The sequence below is a fragment of the Crinia signifera genome, chromosome 7, assembly GCF_055691185.1.
Source record: "Crinia signifera chromosome 7, ASM5569118v1, whole genome shotgun sequence".
Taxonomy (NCBI): domain Eukaryota; kingdom Metazoa; phylum Chordata; class Amphibia; order Anura; family Myobatrachidae; genus Crinia; species Crinia signifera.
Window position 1 is genome coordinate 36961065 of NC_139223.1, and position 16283 is coordinate 36977347.

Sequence of the window (16283 nt, forward strand, 5' to 3'; positions counted from 1 at the left end):
TTTTGCGGCTCAGATTCTGGTGGAATGAATGGTGGGTGCTATGTGGCATTAGCAAGACCCCCGAAGCACGGTGAAATTATGAACCTAATAATCCATAGATGTGTGGTATATTTTAAAACACTCCTTTATACATAGACCGGGTTTGTCGGGGCAAGTGTCACACTGGAAAATAGTTTGCTTTCTTATTCCCTTTTTATAGCAAACTTTGCACCTTTTTTGTGTCCTGCCCTTTTTTCCAGTGGAGGGGATTTCATCAGGAAAATGCTGCCCTGGTACAATACGGGGGCCAGTACTAGAAGTACTGGGGCCCTCTGCCTGCTGGTTCCCAAATATTAGGCCCTTTATGACTTCCTCTTGAAAGTGCATAAATGTCCCCCTCTGGCCGGTAGAATGGAATAGCACGTAAGCGTTATACAGTGCCATCTGGATGATATACACGGCCACCTTCTTGTACCAGATTTTTGTTTTCCGCAGGGCACTGTACGGCTTCAGTACCTGATCTGAAAGATCCACTCCGCCCATGTACCTATTGTAATCCAGGATACAATTAGGTTTTGAGGTGTGGGTACTGGTACCTCGTACAGGGATGGAGGTGGTACTGTCTCCATGAATTGTTGTCAGTATAAGGACATCCCTCTTGTCCTTATATTTGACCAACAACATATTTTCGGTGCATATTCCCCTGCTTTCACCCCTTCTCATTACTTGGGCAATGTGCGTTTTTGGGAGGCCTCTTTGGTTCTTGCGCACAGTACCGCAAGCTGCTGTACCTCTTGAACCAAGGGCCTTAAACAGGGGGATGCTAGTGTAAAAGTTATCCACATAGAGGTGATAACCTTTATCCAGGAAGGGGTGCACTAAATCCCAGACAATTTTTCCACTAACACCTACGAGGGAGGGGGGGCATTCTGGCGGTTCAATTCTTGAATCCTTCCCTTCATATACCCTAAACATGTGGGTGTACCCTGAGGTGCTTTCACACAGCTTATACATTTTTATGCCATACCTTGCCCTCTTACTGGGAAGGTACTGGCGGAATTTAACCCTTCCTTTAAAATGTATAAGGGACTCGTCAATGCAAATAAATTTTTCAGGGATGTACATCTCTGCAAATTTGGCACTGAAATGATCAATGACCGGCCTGACTTTGAATAGCCGGTCAAAGGTGGGATCATCTCTGGGTGGGCACTGTGCATTATCGGTGTAATGTATAAATTTAAGAATTGTCTCAAAACGAGTCCGGGTCATGGCCATACGGTAAAATGGGGTGCTGTACAGAACATCTGTACTCCAATATTGCCTAATTTCTGGCTTTTTTACTATGCCCATATGAAACACCAGACCCCAAAACGTCATCATCTCTACTGCATCTACAGGGGTCCACCTAGCAAATGATGACGTGGGGTTTTGAGCAATAAACTGCTGGGCATATAAATTAGTTTGGTCCACCATTAAATTTATAAAATCATCAGAGAAAAATAATTTGAAAAAGTCAATTTCTCTGAGACCTGTGGAATCAAATTGGATTCCTGGCATGGCCAAAAACTCAGGAACCTGGGGCTCAAAATTGTCTGGTGGTGGGGTCCATACGAGATCAATTATTGGGGGGGGGGTCTCAGCTGCTCTACGGGGGCGTCTTTGAGGGGGTCCCTCATCACCAGAGGAGGAAGAGGAGCTTAAGACGAATCCTTCAAATTCCCCGCTTCCCTCACTGGCTGTGTCAGAGGCAAGCATGGCATATGCCTCCTCCGCTGAATACATTCTTCTGTATGACTGGGATGACATTTGGGATGACATTTGGGATGCCATTTTTATTTTTGTGTTACTGGTAGTGAAATGTTTCAACACGTGTATAGTGTAGGGGGGGGGTACAAACTTTATTTCAACCCGGGGGGTATGTAGTGTGTAGTGTGTATGTAGTGCAGAAAAAAAAAAAAAATACTTTATACAGGAATTTGATCCCAATATAAAAAAAAAAATTGAAGGGGTTAAAAAAAAAATTGAAGGGGTTAAAAAAAAAAAAAAAAAAAAGGTCCTGCGCCAAAAATTGAGCACAGATGTTGGTCAGTAAACTGAACAGCGCTCAAAGGCAACAGGAATTTGATCAAAAAAAAAAAATAGATCAACCCTGTGCCGAAAAAGCTGATCAGTGATGTACGTCACTGATCAGCGCACAGTGGCCACAGGACACCCACAAAATCACAGTGTGTGTAAAAAAAAAAATTAAAAAAAGAGCACACAAAAACAAAAAAGGTGATCAGTGATGCGACACTGATTACCAGTGAGGGGCAGCAGGTGCACAACCTTTGGTGCAACTGACAGTGCAACTGACAGGTATATATATATAAAAAAAAAAAAACCCCTGCGCCCCCAAAAAGTTGCTGATCAGCACAGTTATACTGATCAGCACAAAAGGGGGGGTAGCAGACACAAAGGTACTTGTGAGTTATCCGGGCGTCCGATTTTTTGATTGTATGCCTTAAGTTAAGGCATACAATCAGATGCGATGCGATGCGATATCGCATCGCATGCGACCATCGGATGCGATGACCCGATTTTTCCATAGGAATCAATGTTAAAATGATTCCTATGGAAAAAGGGGTCCTTTTCATACCCCTACTATCCAAGTGGGCATGGAGTTGGATATAAACCTGTGGCGAGCGTAGCGAGCCACCGAGCCCGAAGCGTGGCGAGCGGACGGTATTCCGTGTCCCCTCGCGGGGCTCGCTACGCTCGCCACGCTTCGGGCTCGGTGGCTCGCTTCGCTCGCCACAGGTTTATATCCAACTCCATGCCCACTTGGATAGTAGGGGTATGAAAAGGACCCTTTTTCCCATTGAATTCCATGTTAAAATGGACTCAGTCCATTTTAACATTGATTCCTATGGAAAAATCGGGGCATCGCATCGCATCGCATCCGATGGTCGCATGCGATGCGATGCGATGTCCTGATCCGACACAAAATATACACTCTCTATCACTCTCTGTCACTATCTCTCTCTATCTCTCTATCTTTCACTATCTCTCACTATCTATCACTCTAGGACACTGCAGCAGCAGCAGTTATTGACAGTTGACAGTTATATGTATAAAAAAAAACCTGCACCCCCAAAAAGGGGGGGTAGCAGACACAAAATATACACTCTCTGTCACTATCTCTCTCTATCTCTCACTATCTATCACTATCTATCACTATCTATCACTCTGACACTGCAGCAGCAGCACTGACAGTTATATATATAAAATTAAACCCCTGCACCCCCAAAAAGGGGGGGTAGCAGACACAAATCTCTCTATCTCTCTACCTCTCACTATCTATCACTATCTATCACTATCTATCACTGTATGACACTGCAGCAGCAGCACTGACAGTTATTTAAACCCCTGCACCCCCAAAAAGGGGGGGTAGCAGACACAAAATATAGCTCTCTCTGTCACTATCTCTCTATCTCTCTCTATCTCTCTCTCTATCTCTCTATCACACTGCAGCAGCAGCAGGAAGTCCCAAGAAGTCAGATCCAGGAAGCGTCCAGCACGCTACAAGCAGTGATCAGGTGATCAGGTAAGGTATTTGCAAGGATCAGGTAAGTATTAGGCAAGGATCAGGTCGGTATCACGGCAGACAGGCACGGTGACCGTTCTGCACGCTATTCCAGACCGGAATGGCGTCTGCAGCGCAGTCACCGTTAGTTTAAATGTCGCGCCTTGGCTGTGATTGGTCCGTGGGTCCCACGGACCAATCACAGCCTTGGGGGCAGGTGGGGTGAGGGTGGGGTGAGGTGTCATCGTCACCGATGACCCCCTCATGCCCCCTGACGCCCGGCGGTTATTGACACCTGTGTTACCGAGCGTCTGATTAGCTGGTAACACAGGAAAACGCTGTGAATGGCTGTTCACACTGAACAGCCAATCACAGCGATCGCCGACGGGGGGGCGGCATCGCAGCCCCCCCTGGGCATGCAGGGACATGTCTGCTGTCAGGGACAGCAGACATCGTCCCTCTGTCACTGCGTCTCGAGACGCAGTGACAGTTTAAAGTCATGACGTACATTTATGCCATGTGTCGGGAAGTACATCCCGGCCATGACGTAAATGTACGTCAAATGTCGGGAAGGGGTTAATAATGATATTGCAATACGTAACACAAACATCTATTGTAATAGCCGGGTTTAGCGCACAGTATATTTTTGACTTTCTTTGATTCTCTGAACGCCTCAGAAATGCCCATGTTTATTTTAATTAACATTTACTTAGTACATAGCACCAGGATATACTGTAACACTTTACAAAATGGAAACAAAACCGTCATAAACTTAGACTGGGTAATGAGGGACGGAGAGGTAGGAGGGCCCTGCGTACAGTCTATAAGGAATAGGTGTTCACACACAAGCATCTGTGAAACCTATTGCATAGTGGTCCAGCCAATGAGCGGTGAAAGTTTGAAGAGTCTTGTGTGAAGGAGGGAATTGGAACGCAGGATGAATAGCCGTGCATGGGAGCTGGTCATGTGTTTGGCGGGGAATGGAGTGGGCACAAATGGGCTAGTGGAGGGACTGACAGGGCAGAGAGCAGACGCTGTATCAGGGAGGAGGAGTGGCTTTGCTGCTGCATTCAGAATGATGGTAGCGGCGAGAGTCTGATCCAGGGAAGACCAGTAAGGAGACTATTGTAATAATTAGTGTGGGAGATAATGAGAGCATGGATTGGAGGTTTTGTATTCTCGTGTGTGTGTGTGTGTGTGTGTGTGTGTGTGTGTGTGTGACATTTTGTGCATATTCTTGATATATTCTATAGATGTATGTGACGTGGTTTGGAAACAGAATGTGGGGCACAGAGGACAGCTTACAGTGTAGGATGACACCTAGGCAGCGAGCTTAATGGGGTAGCACTGGTTTCAGGTTACAGTGATCGAAATATCAGGTTAGTAATTAATATTAAAAATATTAGTAATTTCTATTTTTGAAATATTAAATGGGGTATCTAATTACTAATTACACTAATAACACATTGGGAGCAAAGAAAGGAAAATATCCTATTGGATCACCCTATAAAAGACCCATTTCATTGCTAAAACGCACAACTTTGGGTGAAACCTGTATGTTTTTGCCTGTCCGCAGTCCCGTTTCGCTCAGGCAGGGAAAACAAGTCCCCGAGAAGCTGCGGCGCCCCGGCCTTTCATGGCTAATTAGATGTCCCCCAGGGACCAGCAATTGCAGGTAATAGGATATTGGCCTGGGTGTAAGTGTGAGGTGGCTAAATGACATCCAAGATGAAATGGAGGATTCGGGATCCTGCATAGGAGGTGAGACATCTGGTGGGATAGGTAGGTAGATATGGGTGTCATCCACACGCAGCTCATACGGTGATCTGTGATCTGGAGGATACGGGATCCTGCATAGGAGGTGAGACATCTGGTGGGATAGGTAGGTAGATATGGGTGTCATCCACACGCAGCTCATACGGTGATCTGTGATCTGGAGGATACGGGATCCTGCATAGGAGGTGAGACATCTGGTGGGATAGGTAGATATGAGTGTCATCCACACGCAGCTCATACGGTGATCTGTGATCTGGAGGATACGGGATCCTGCATAGGAGGTGACACATCTGGTGGGGTAGGTAGATATGAGTGTCATCCACACGCAGCTCATACGGTGATCTGTGATCTGGAGGATACGGGATCCTGCATAGGAGGTGAGACATCTGGTGGGATAGGTAGGTAGATATGGGTGTCATCCACACGCAGCTCATACGGTGATCTGTGATCTGGAGGATACGGGATCCTGCATAGGAGGTGAGACATCTGGTGGGGTAGGTAGATATGAGTGTCATCCACACGCAGCTCATACGGTGATCTGTGATCTGGAGGATACGGGATCCTGCATAGGAGGTGAGACATCTGGTGGGGTAGGTAGATATGAGTGTCATCCACACGCAGCTCATACGGTGATCTGATAAGTTTTATTGCCACTTTAAATTATTATCTACAGCTGCTAAGAGGCAGTCGCTGCTTGGTGAATATCGCCCTTTTATCTTCGTTTTTGGGATCAAATGAGGGAATTGAGCAGGTTGCTGGCTGAGGAGGAGCGTACCATTTAACGTCACTGAATTTAATCAATAAATTGACTCTTTAATAAAATGTATTTTGAAAGGAAAAAAAAAAACTTTTTACCCATTGTTCCAACCAATAAAGTCTGTACAGAGCTGGTTTTGTTTAAACACTCAAAGATTTTGGGGTTTCAGACTTGGTGGATATGTGAAATCCACAGGTGTGACTCTGCGAATACAAATGGTTCTGTTTTCTTCAGGGCGGAAGTACCGGTTGAGGGAAAAATTCACATTTTAATTGTTTTACCTTCCAACTTATTGCACAACAAGCCAAGGATTATAGGTACAAGACCTTTCATCTGTGTAAGTGGTCACCCAGTTCCTTGCCGCCCATTTTGAAATACATACAGGTTCTACCGGTCTGCAAATCATTGTACGGATAATCTACAATAACCCTTTTAATGAATGGTTTTGTAATTCTACCAATGAGCTGAGAAAATAGCACATTGACCGTCGAAGACCAGTGCTCTGGTGTCCTCTAGTGGTTGGATTACATCATTGCAGGACTTGTTCATAGAGCAAATAAATTGTGGGAACTGGACTGTTACAGACAGATGGGTAAATAAGAATTATTGGTGTATGTGAGTGTTCTATGTAGGCCCAGGTTTTGCTTAAACAATCCATTTTTACTTTGCAGGTAACGTAGAGGCACTAAAGGAACAGACCTTCGTACTGAAGGAGGGGGTGTGCTACAAGGTTAAAATCACTTTTAAGGTAAATCTTAAATATTTGATAAAGTGCTGTGACTATCACATGTGATTCTCTTCACTGACTGTGTTGTTGAACAACTGTTACAGACATCATTTATGGAAATGTTGTTGCGGTGAACACATTTCTATGCACTCCTCCCAATATTGTTTTGTTTTAAATTTTTTCCATTTGATCTGCAACTGGGTTTCCTTATGCTTGAAGTGTATAGGCATATTCTTGCATGCTGACCCCCGCCAGTCACATGCTACCCCTTGTGTCTGGTGCGCAGCTAGGAAAAACAGGGTGCACCTCTGTCCTGTGCTACTGTATCACTCATCCTCCCCCCCCCCCCCCCCCCCACCACCTCTTCAGTACACCCTTTTTTTAAAATCCTATTGGGATCATTTACATTGGGTAAACTGGGAAGTACAGTACATCACCTATGAACACATCCATGAACCCCTGTATATTCTGCCCAGACCAATCAGATCTTCGCAATGTTGTCCGCTTGATCCAGTAGGTTTCTATCTGAATGATTGGGTGTCCTTTGCGGTTTCCAGTGCTCTGCTGTACAAGGCTGTTTTACCAAAATGGGCTGCGGTATGGCAATGGCGTTACACATGTGGATATAAATCTGGCGAACAGCCAGGTGACTCGAATGTCCTCTGTCCCCACCAGCTTGCAGCATCCCCGCAATTGGATAGTCCGTGAAAGATACTTTGATAAACTGTTGAATTGTATACCACACCTGTAACTGTGTATAATCCGATGTCTAAACCTTTGAGTACCAACGTCTGTGAGATGTGGACATAATCCGCTAAAAATGCCAGCGCCGCTCACATTTGTTATATAACTTCAAATACAAATATAAATGTTTGCTTGCCAATTTTCACACCTGTTTTGACAAAATCACTTGCCACTCAAAGGGTTAAACCGGTTTTCTTCATGTCTGACACTCCTAACTAGCATTCTCCCATCCATTCTCTTGGTTTGTGTTTCTAGGTAAACCATGACATAGTTTCTGGATTGAAATACGTGCAGCACACCTTGCGGAAAGGAATACGAGGTATATTATCCCAAGTGAAAAATCTGAGTTACAGTATCATTATTTTAAGACCTTCTGTGCGCCTACTTCTGGCCGGCTGTATCTGTGATTGTGTTGCTGTGCTAATCCTATCAATGTAAAATATTTTGTGCTCTGCACTAGAGAAAAATGAAAGTATATTGTAGATGTGTCCTGTTGGTCATCCATCTTGGTTCCCACACCTTGGTAGTTTTTAGTATAGTTTATAATCTGATCACTATTATATGAAGCGTTTACCATGCATTCATTTACAGATTAACGCACCCTGGGGGATCTTTTACTGCCCATTCCTTTAGGTTACATACCTTTCCATCCAATACACCTGTTATGCATTAGTAGGTTTGCCATAACTTCCCTTTAACCTGGGATACATCTGATTTTAGTGGTACTAGCTCCACTAGGGAGCTATTTTTGCACATCTGCACACCAAATATTTGTGGTATTTCGAAGAGGGACCCCAAATGATTTAGTCAAACGAAGGGGGTGCTGTTCCCAACAGTCGGGTATACAGTATTTTAGGGCAGAAGAAAAAAGAGACTGTTATGTGGGGAGCGCACTGAAAAAAGGATTCTTAAAATGTAACCTTTTATTATTTTATCATTTATATTGATAAAATAATAAAGGTTACATTTTAAGAATCCTTTTTTCAGTGCGCTCCCCACATAACAGTCTCTTATTTCTTCTGTCCTAAAATACCTCTGATTTTACACTGGTTCTGTGTCTGACTGCATTTAAGCCAGTATATTACCTGGTTTTATCCAGTGCCAGAACCTGTGTAAATCATTGGGATCTCGGATCAATGAGCTAATTTGGCAAGCCTTTGCGTTACAGAATTGCCTTTTAAATCACTGCTACAAAAGATGGAAGTTTTAACGGCAAGATGATTTATGAAAATGGCAAGCAGCGGTGGGAGTATGTAAGGGTTTTCTATTTTGGTTTTATCTTCTTAGTTTTTGTTTGATAATTATAATGTTCTGAAATCTTTAGAGCTGACACTTCCAGAGAAATAGAAGCCAGATGTAATGCAGTCCGACAAGGGGCAGTCCAGCAACAGATATGGGGTGAGATGTATTAGGATGAGAGATTTAGAAAGGGAGAGATTTGGTGAGAAATCTCCAGTTTTTTTAAAGCGGCAATCATTTACACTGCAAAATCAAACTGGTTTAGCAGTGTAAATGATTGCCGCTTTAAAAAAACTGGGGATTTCTTACCAAATCTCTCACTTTCTGAATCTCTCTTCCTATTAAATCTCACCCTTGGTGTTTCTGATACTGCACATGCACACCCATGAGGTTGCGGGTGCAGTGTATCAGAGACTGACGGAGAGGGATCGCAGGACCCCTTTCCTGTGCTAATACCTCCTATGAACAAAGCAGCTGGCGTCATCTAAATCGGTGGTTCTCAACCTCTGTTCTTAAGGATCCCATGGTATTTGGTTTTTCTTGGTAGAAGTTGTTTGTTAAATAAGTCCCATACTCTCCAAAACAGCCGTGTTAAACAATGGCGACATCCGGTCACATGATGCGTTCACATAGTTAACCAAGCATGTTCTGTCCTGTCCAACAGTTGATAAGGAAACGCACATGGTCGGCAGTTACGGGCCCAGGGCGGACGCGTACGAATTCCTGACTCCTCTAGAAGAGGCTCCCAAAGGAATGCTGGTCCGGGGGACGTATCACATGAGGTCCTATTTCACAGACGACGACAAAACCAACCACTTGGCCTGGGAGTGGAACATCAATATAAAGAAGGAATGGAAGGACTAGGCGGAACCTCTGCTCCCACATCATAATTAGGGGCAATTGCTAGCACATATTACAAAAACAAATTGTACAAGATGTATCATGGTTTCTACATGTTTTCTAATAGTTACTTGTAGTTTGTAAAATAAAAAATGGAAAAAAAAAACCCCCTGCAAACATGTAAAGAGGATATTTAATAAAAAAAAAAATATAAATGTAACAATTTTGGGGGACAATGTTAAGAGTGGGTTTGTCGATAAAGCTACAGTAGGTGACCATACGCAATTTTTTTTATGTTCTAGTAATTGTGTCTTACACTAATGTGATTTGGTTTTGAACGCCTTGGGGTCTGTACGATATATGTCTCCCTTACTATAAAAGCTTGAAGACGTTAGTTGTTAACGATCTCCAATACCCCTGTAAAAAAATAAATGTGTCTTTCTTTTCAAAGGAGTCTCTTTCAAACATTTACTCAACACCCTCGCACAACGCTACAAGTCCTATCATGATGAACAGGTCTCTTCTCATCGACCAATTACTTGTCCAGTACACCTTACTAAGCAACTTACCTAATGCCCAGCTTGCAGCGGCCTTAATGCCCCTGGTGGGCTTGAGGAAAGCATGAGACACGTGGCTGGAGGCTGGGGTCCATAGAGAGGTTATGCCATAGTGCAGATGGTTGCTGGGGAGAATTGGGTAAAATTTTAGATTGTTTTGAGTTTTACTTTAACGTTTTCCTCCATATCCCGTAAAAAGCAATGGGAGTCATTCCTGAGGACAATCGCCTGAAGACCTCTGGGTAGGCTTCTTACCATAGGCCAGTGGTTCCCAAACGGTGTGCCGTGGCACCCTGGGGTGCCTTGGGGAACTTGCTGGGGTGCCCTGGGTTGATGGTCCAGGACCAATTCAAGTTATTTATATCCAATATAATAGTCAAATTATGGACAAACAGAAGTACATTTTGTCCATTACCACATAACTGATCCTAAAGATGAGATATAAACACAATTTATTTAATATTTGTTTGTGACTTTCTCAATGAGAATCCTTTTAGCCTAGGGGTGCCGCGAAAAAAATTGTGATGCTTCGGGGTGCCGTGAGTCAAAAAAAAGTTTGGGAACCCCTGCCATAGGCGAGAGCAAAGTGGTCGTTCAAATCAGGGTGGATTCTTCAGTTAACCATTATTTATAAAGAAGGTCTTCCTACAAAAAAAAAAGTGAAAAAGAAAGTTGTATAAATGTATTGGAACTTGAGTTTATTTTGCATGATTCTCTTGTTAAAGACAACCCGTTCGTAGAAACAACATTCTATAGATCAAAGTGCTCTTCCTCCGCTATTAACTTTTGTAAGGATTGGTGAATTCACACACAAGGAACACTCCATGTCACTAGATAAGTGCAGGGGGAAAGGGTCTTGCTGTGCTTTGCCGTTTGAGCTTTTTGACCCACCTTTTCGGCAAACTGTATTAAGTGTTTTTTGTGGCACAAGGGGAAAAATAGTGTTACATTCCACTTCCACATTGTTTAAAAGGAACCCCAGGAAGGCTTTTAATAATATAATAAGTATTTTATGAACTTTTTTTTTTTTTTTTTTTTTTTTTTAATGCACACCCACTAGTTGGAAAGTGCCTCGTGCGTTCTGGTGGGTAAACCCAGTGTGAGTACTGGCATCCTGAGGCCCATATACCAACTTGTCCTGGGACTGGCACGGGTAGCGTATTGCAAACCATGTAATCAGAGTCTGTAATGTATGTTATACATGTCATCTAGAATAGGAAACTAAACATTGTATATTATTATAATACATGCAGATTAGCTGGGTGTCCTAAGCATTGCGCACATTGGTCACTTAGATTCTCGCCCTGGGGTGATGCAGGTTAGAAAAATTACCCTCCAGCTGCCAAAAAAAGGGGATAATCCAGGATTAGTTAAGTATTAACACTTCAGTTGTATTATTTATCGGTAAGATACAAGTTTTGCTATATACTAATGGCCAATCCTCTTTCAAATATTTTAATGCGTTCAAAACCTTATTAATTATTCGGTGGCGGAAAGGGCTGTAATGGTTTGTAGCATGAGAATGATCGATCTGACATTAGTAGCTGGGGGCGGAGTGCATTGATTTTCAGTTACAGATGCAGCATGTGCTGAGACACAGAGGGACCTCGCTGCGGTGACATCTGCACCACATCTATGCAGCTGCCCATTGCGTTTCACTCTTCGGAGTAACTCGAGTGTCTGTTCATGAATTCTGTTATTTTGGTTTGGATCTTTTTTGATGACCTTAAAATGAGAATCCTTTTAACGTACATGATAAAACTTCTGCTCTGATGTAGAGAAATGTTGGGATAATTGGAGAGTGTTCTGTGAGCTCTCATTTGCTATCAAGTACCGCTAATCGTTCTTGGCGGCTTCTTCTAAGGGGGTGGTTTATTCCCATCTGACCGCCCCGCTGGGCGAAGAGTAGAGTGATTGTACATTTAACCCCAGTGGCACTGGGCAATAAGCAGAGGGGGAGGAACGGAAGGAATAGCTTGCGCCGAGCCCAGTGGTAGTAGAACGAGGCACCTGGCCTGATACATCACGAGCAAAGCGACGCACTATTTGGGGTCCACATGCTCAGGTGTCGATACTGACACAAAGAAAATTTAAGCGGTGTCAACCCTTTTCTGGTTGACCCTTTGCTGACCTTGCTCATGTTGACCTTGTTGGTGTCTACCTAGACTTTGTGAGCTATACCACACCCATTGTGGTGTTGGGGACACAGGCATCAAATGTTTTATCTACTGGACCCCATACGAATGGGCCTGATTTCACCTGATTCCGGCAGATAGGGCCAATAAATCGGGTGAAATCATCCCAAATAGCATGTGTGCGACATCTGATCCGATGCGCATTGGATCGGAACCGGAGAGCATACGTGCTGCACGTATGACCTCCGGGTTGGACCCCCTCCCAGCGGCAGGGAGCAGGATTGCATGCGAGGCTCAAGGGGAATTGGATGGGACTTCTGCCGCAGAGGAAGTGGCATAGTGTACGGGGGCCTTACGTTTATAAACAATGAAGGCGGAAGCTGCAAAGTGTCCGCTTGCAGAACCATTATGGAGATGGCTCAGACACGTCCCAATCACTTAGGCAAACAGCTGAGACCCGCGCACATAACATCTCCATTTGCAGCACTTTAGGTTTTGTCTATTTGCCAAGTCACAAAAAAAGCCGTAAATGGTTCTGCGTTTGCCCTAGAGGGGGTGCAACAAATGTCTGCTGGCAGAGAGCAACCCCGCAAAGCTCTGGTGAAGCCTCTGTGCCACAACTGCGGGCGTTGCTATCCGGGACATAAGGGCAGATGTATCCAACCTTACAGAGGGATGAAATGGAGAAGTTCATAGCAACCAATCAACTTCTACCATTTTATTGACTGTGCTAGATGATAAACGATAAATAGAAGCTGATTGGTTGCTATGGGCAACTTCTCCACTTTATTGATCTCTACGGAGCTCAACATTTTCATGCAATGACGCACTAAGAAATATAACTGGCATTGCACAAAGTGAACACCAGAGGGCGATGTCTGCCCAGTTGGCCCTTGCCTAGCTCCTTTGAGGAAGATATTAGATTCACCTGGAGGTTTTATGTCCTGTTTAATTTCAATGCATTTTTATTGTGTTTTTTTTTTTTAGGAGATAGTTAAAGACAGTTTTTTTTTATTTATTATTATTCATTTACTCTCGTAACTAAATATTTTAACGCTCTGGGAAAGAGACCACACAGGTGCCAAAAACACCCCACATTTGGTTGGGGCAGTGGCACTGTTATACCAGCTTAGTATCACATTATAACTAAATAGTGCACTTCCCTTTCCCTGGGTCACTAGCGGTGTCCGGCTTTTTTTTTTTTTTCTCTCTCCCCAGTTCCAATTTATTTACCCTGAGCCTAACAATACATAAATGAGTAAAAATCAAGAAAATATTAAATTATTGTACAATTTAGGATAAGTATATAAGGGGACAGGATACTGAGTGTGGCAGATATATATATATACACAGTGTGTATAATATATATATATATATATATATCTCCATATATTCTAAGAAAAGCACACGAGGAGAGAGGGCCCAGCTTGTGAGAGCTTACATTCTAATTATATATATATATCATATAAAGTGTTACTCAGGGACGTGTTGAATTTAGAACAGTGCTTTTCATGCGGTCAGCATCGTTTTGGGACTAGTCTGTCATAAGGACACACCCTCTGCAATACCTCTTGCACATATATATTACTTCCTGCCCACTGTTACACCCAGACATCATCCCTCACCCCCTGAAATAATCGAGTGACTTCCATAATCCTAGTGACTGCAATACAGTACAGAGAACATTACAGTACATTACAGACTATCCTATGATAGAGAACATCTGAGTGGTTGCCATACACTACAGAGAACATCACAGAGTATGTTATACAGTGAGAGAGCATCCTGACTGCCATACAATGTAGCAATCATCCCTAGACACAATGATAAAGTACACAGAGCAGCACAGTGAATACAGAGAGCACACCCATTGAATGCCATACAATACAGAGAAAATCCCAGTGACTGACATACAAAGAGAAAATACCAATGGCCACCATGCAAAACAGAGAGGGTCCTAGTGGCCATCATACAATACAGTGGGCATCATGCTGATTGCCATACAGCACAGAGAGCATTCCATTGGCTGGCATACAAATTAAAGAGTGTCCGAGTGAAATGGTACAAGTAGAAAGGAAAACACTAGCACAATGCACAGCAAACATACAGTAAGTGGGTTATACAATCAATTGGAACAATGGTTTCTACGGTCACGTGCAATAACCCAGAATTCCAACACCAATATGTATGGCAAAAAACCCTGTTGCTCTGGTTGTGGCAGCAGGGTGTGGCTTGGGGCATAACTAGAAGTTTGTGGACCCATTCATTTTGGAGGGCTCTTTAAAAACATGTGCAATAGAGTGAAGGGATTCATCTACATAGGGTGCCGGACGTGATCCCAACAGTCATTTACCCGATGTCTGGATCCCGGCTGTCAAAACGCCGACAGACAGGTGCCCAACGGCCACCTACTATTTTCCCTCGTGGGGGTCCATGACCCTCATAGAGGGAGAATAGAATAGGTGGCGAGCCACCGTGCCCGCAAGGGGCTTCGTTGTGCTCACCATGCTGTCTGAGTCCGGGCAGTCGGGATCCCGACTGTCGGAACCCTATACCACACCCTCTACATATGGGGACTGCAATGACAAATCCTCCATCGCTATGATCCCAACTCAGCAACACCAAAGGCAGCATCTCCATATTTACTGTATGGTGGGAATCCACCCTCTCATGCCGGTCCAGTCAGGAATATTTAAGCCATTAAAAATGGTCAAGAAACTAATAGAAAGGGTGCATCAGCGAGAAACGATCTAATGTTCTATGTTTGCACCCCATTGGGACTAAGCATAACGAGCGGAACCCTTGTAAGCCTATCAGAGTATGCAATGAATTGACAGAAGCCAAGTGGCTCTGAGGCATCTCAATGATTTCAATACACGGTGACTCCCGTGCAATACACAGCACCCAAGTGATAACCGCACAATACACAGGACATCCCAATGACCAACATACAATACAGAGTAACTAAGTGACCATCATACAATGCACAGAGCAACCCAGTGGCTTCCATACAATACACATGAAATCCCAGTGATCTCCATACAATACACACCAGTGGCTGCCATGCAATGCATAGAGCATCACAGAGACCACCCGCAATGTAGAGTGCATTCCAATAATCATCATAGAGTACAAAGAGCAACTAAGTGACTGCCATACAACACATATAGCATCCCTGTGATCACCATACAAGTCGCAGAACATCCCTGTGACTGCCATGCAATACACAGTATTCCAATGGCTGAAACAGTGCACAGGGCATCTCAGTAACTGCCAATAGACAGAATATATATATATATATATATATATATATATATATATATATATATAACAATATCAATTAAATGACTTTTCAGTGAATCTGCATTTTATTTCATCTATATGGTATATAACTCATGGTTGGTGAGTCCAGGTGCAAAAATATAACAACCCCCCCCCTGCACCCCAACCTAGGCTCACAATATGCAACACTGAAGTGGTTGACAGGGAGGGGCAAAGGGTGACAGGAGGGGGCAGAGTGTGACAGGGAAAAACTGGGTGACATGACGGGGGCAGTAGTGGGCCCAGAGCCCCTGTCCAATTTAACTCACACTGAGGCTGGGTGCAGGGGAACCAGCCTCTAAGCTCCCCCTCAATGGCTCCCCCTGCACTCTAGATTCGCCCCTAGTGGTGGTATCAAGTAACTACACATAGTTTGCATTAAAATGTATACCTTTAAAATGACTGCACATCATCAGAAATTTTTGTTTACCCTCCAAATCCCTGGATAATAAATCTGGTGTTCCAAGAGGCAAAACCAGTGGTGATGTGTAACACTATTGGAGTCAATTTGCTAAGATGCGAGTTCTGTTGAAGATAGCCCATAGCAACCAACCAGATCAGATCTATTATCTTCTAGAACAGGCATGTCCAAACTATGGCCCTCCAGCTGTTGTGAAACTACAAGTCCCATCATGCCCTGCCACAG

General features: G+C 43.8%; 1 protein-coding gene across 2 annotated transcripts in view; it reads left to right on the forward strand.

Moving 5' to 3' along the window:
• The window catches only part of LOC146020055 (rho GDP-dissociation inhibitor 2-like), a 72065-nt gene extending 61991 nt beyond the window's left edge, over window positions 1-10074 (forward strand). For both annotated transcript variants that reach the window (XM_083152829.1, XM_083152828.1), the window contains exons 4-6: window positions 6746-6822; window positions 7801-7864; window positions 9449-10074. In XM_083152829.1, coding sequence (XP_083008955.1) covers window positions 6746-6822; window positions 7801-7864; window positions 9449-9648 — 341 coding nt within the window. In that variant the 3' untranslated portion in view covers window positions 9649-10074. The remainder of the gene's footprint in view (window positions 1-6745; window positions 6823-7800; window positions 7865-9448) is intronic.
• The last annotated feature ends 6209 nt before the right edge of the window (window positions 10075-16283 follow it).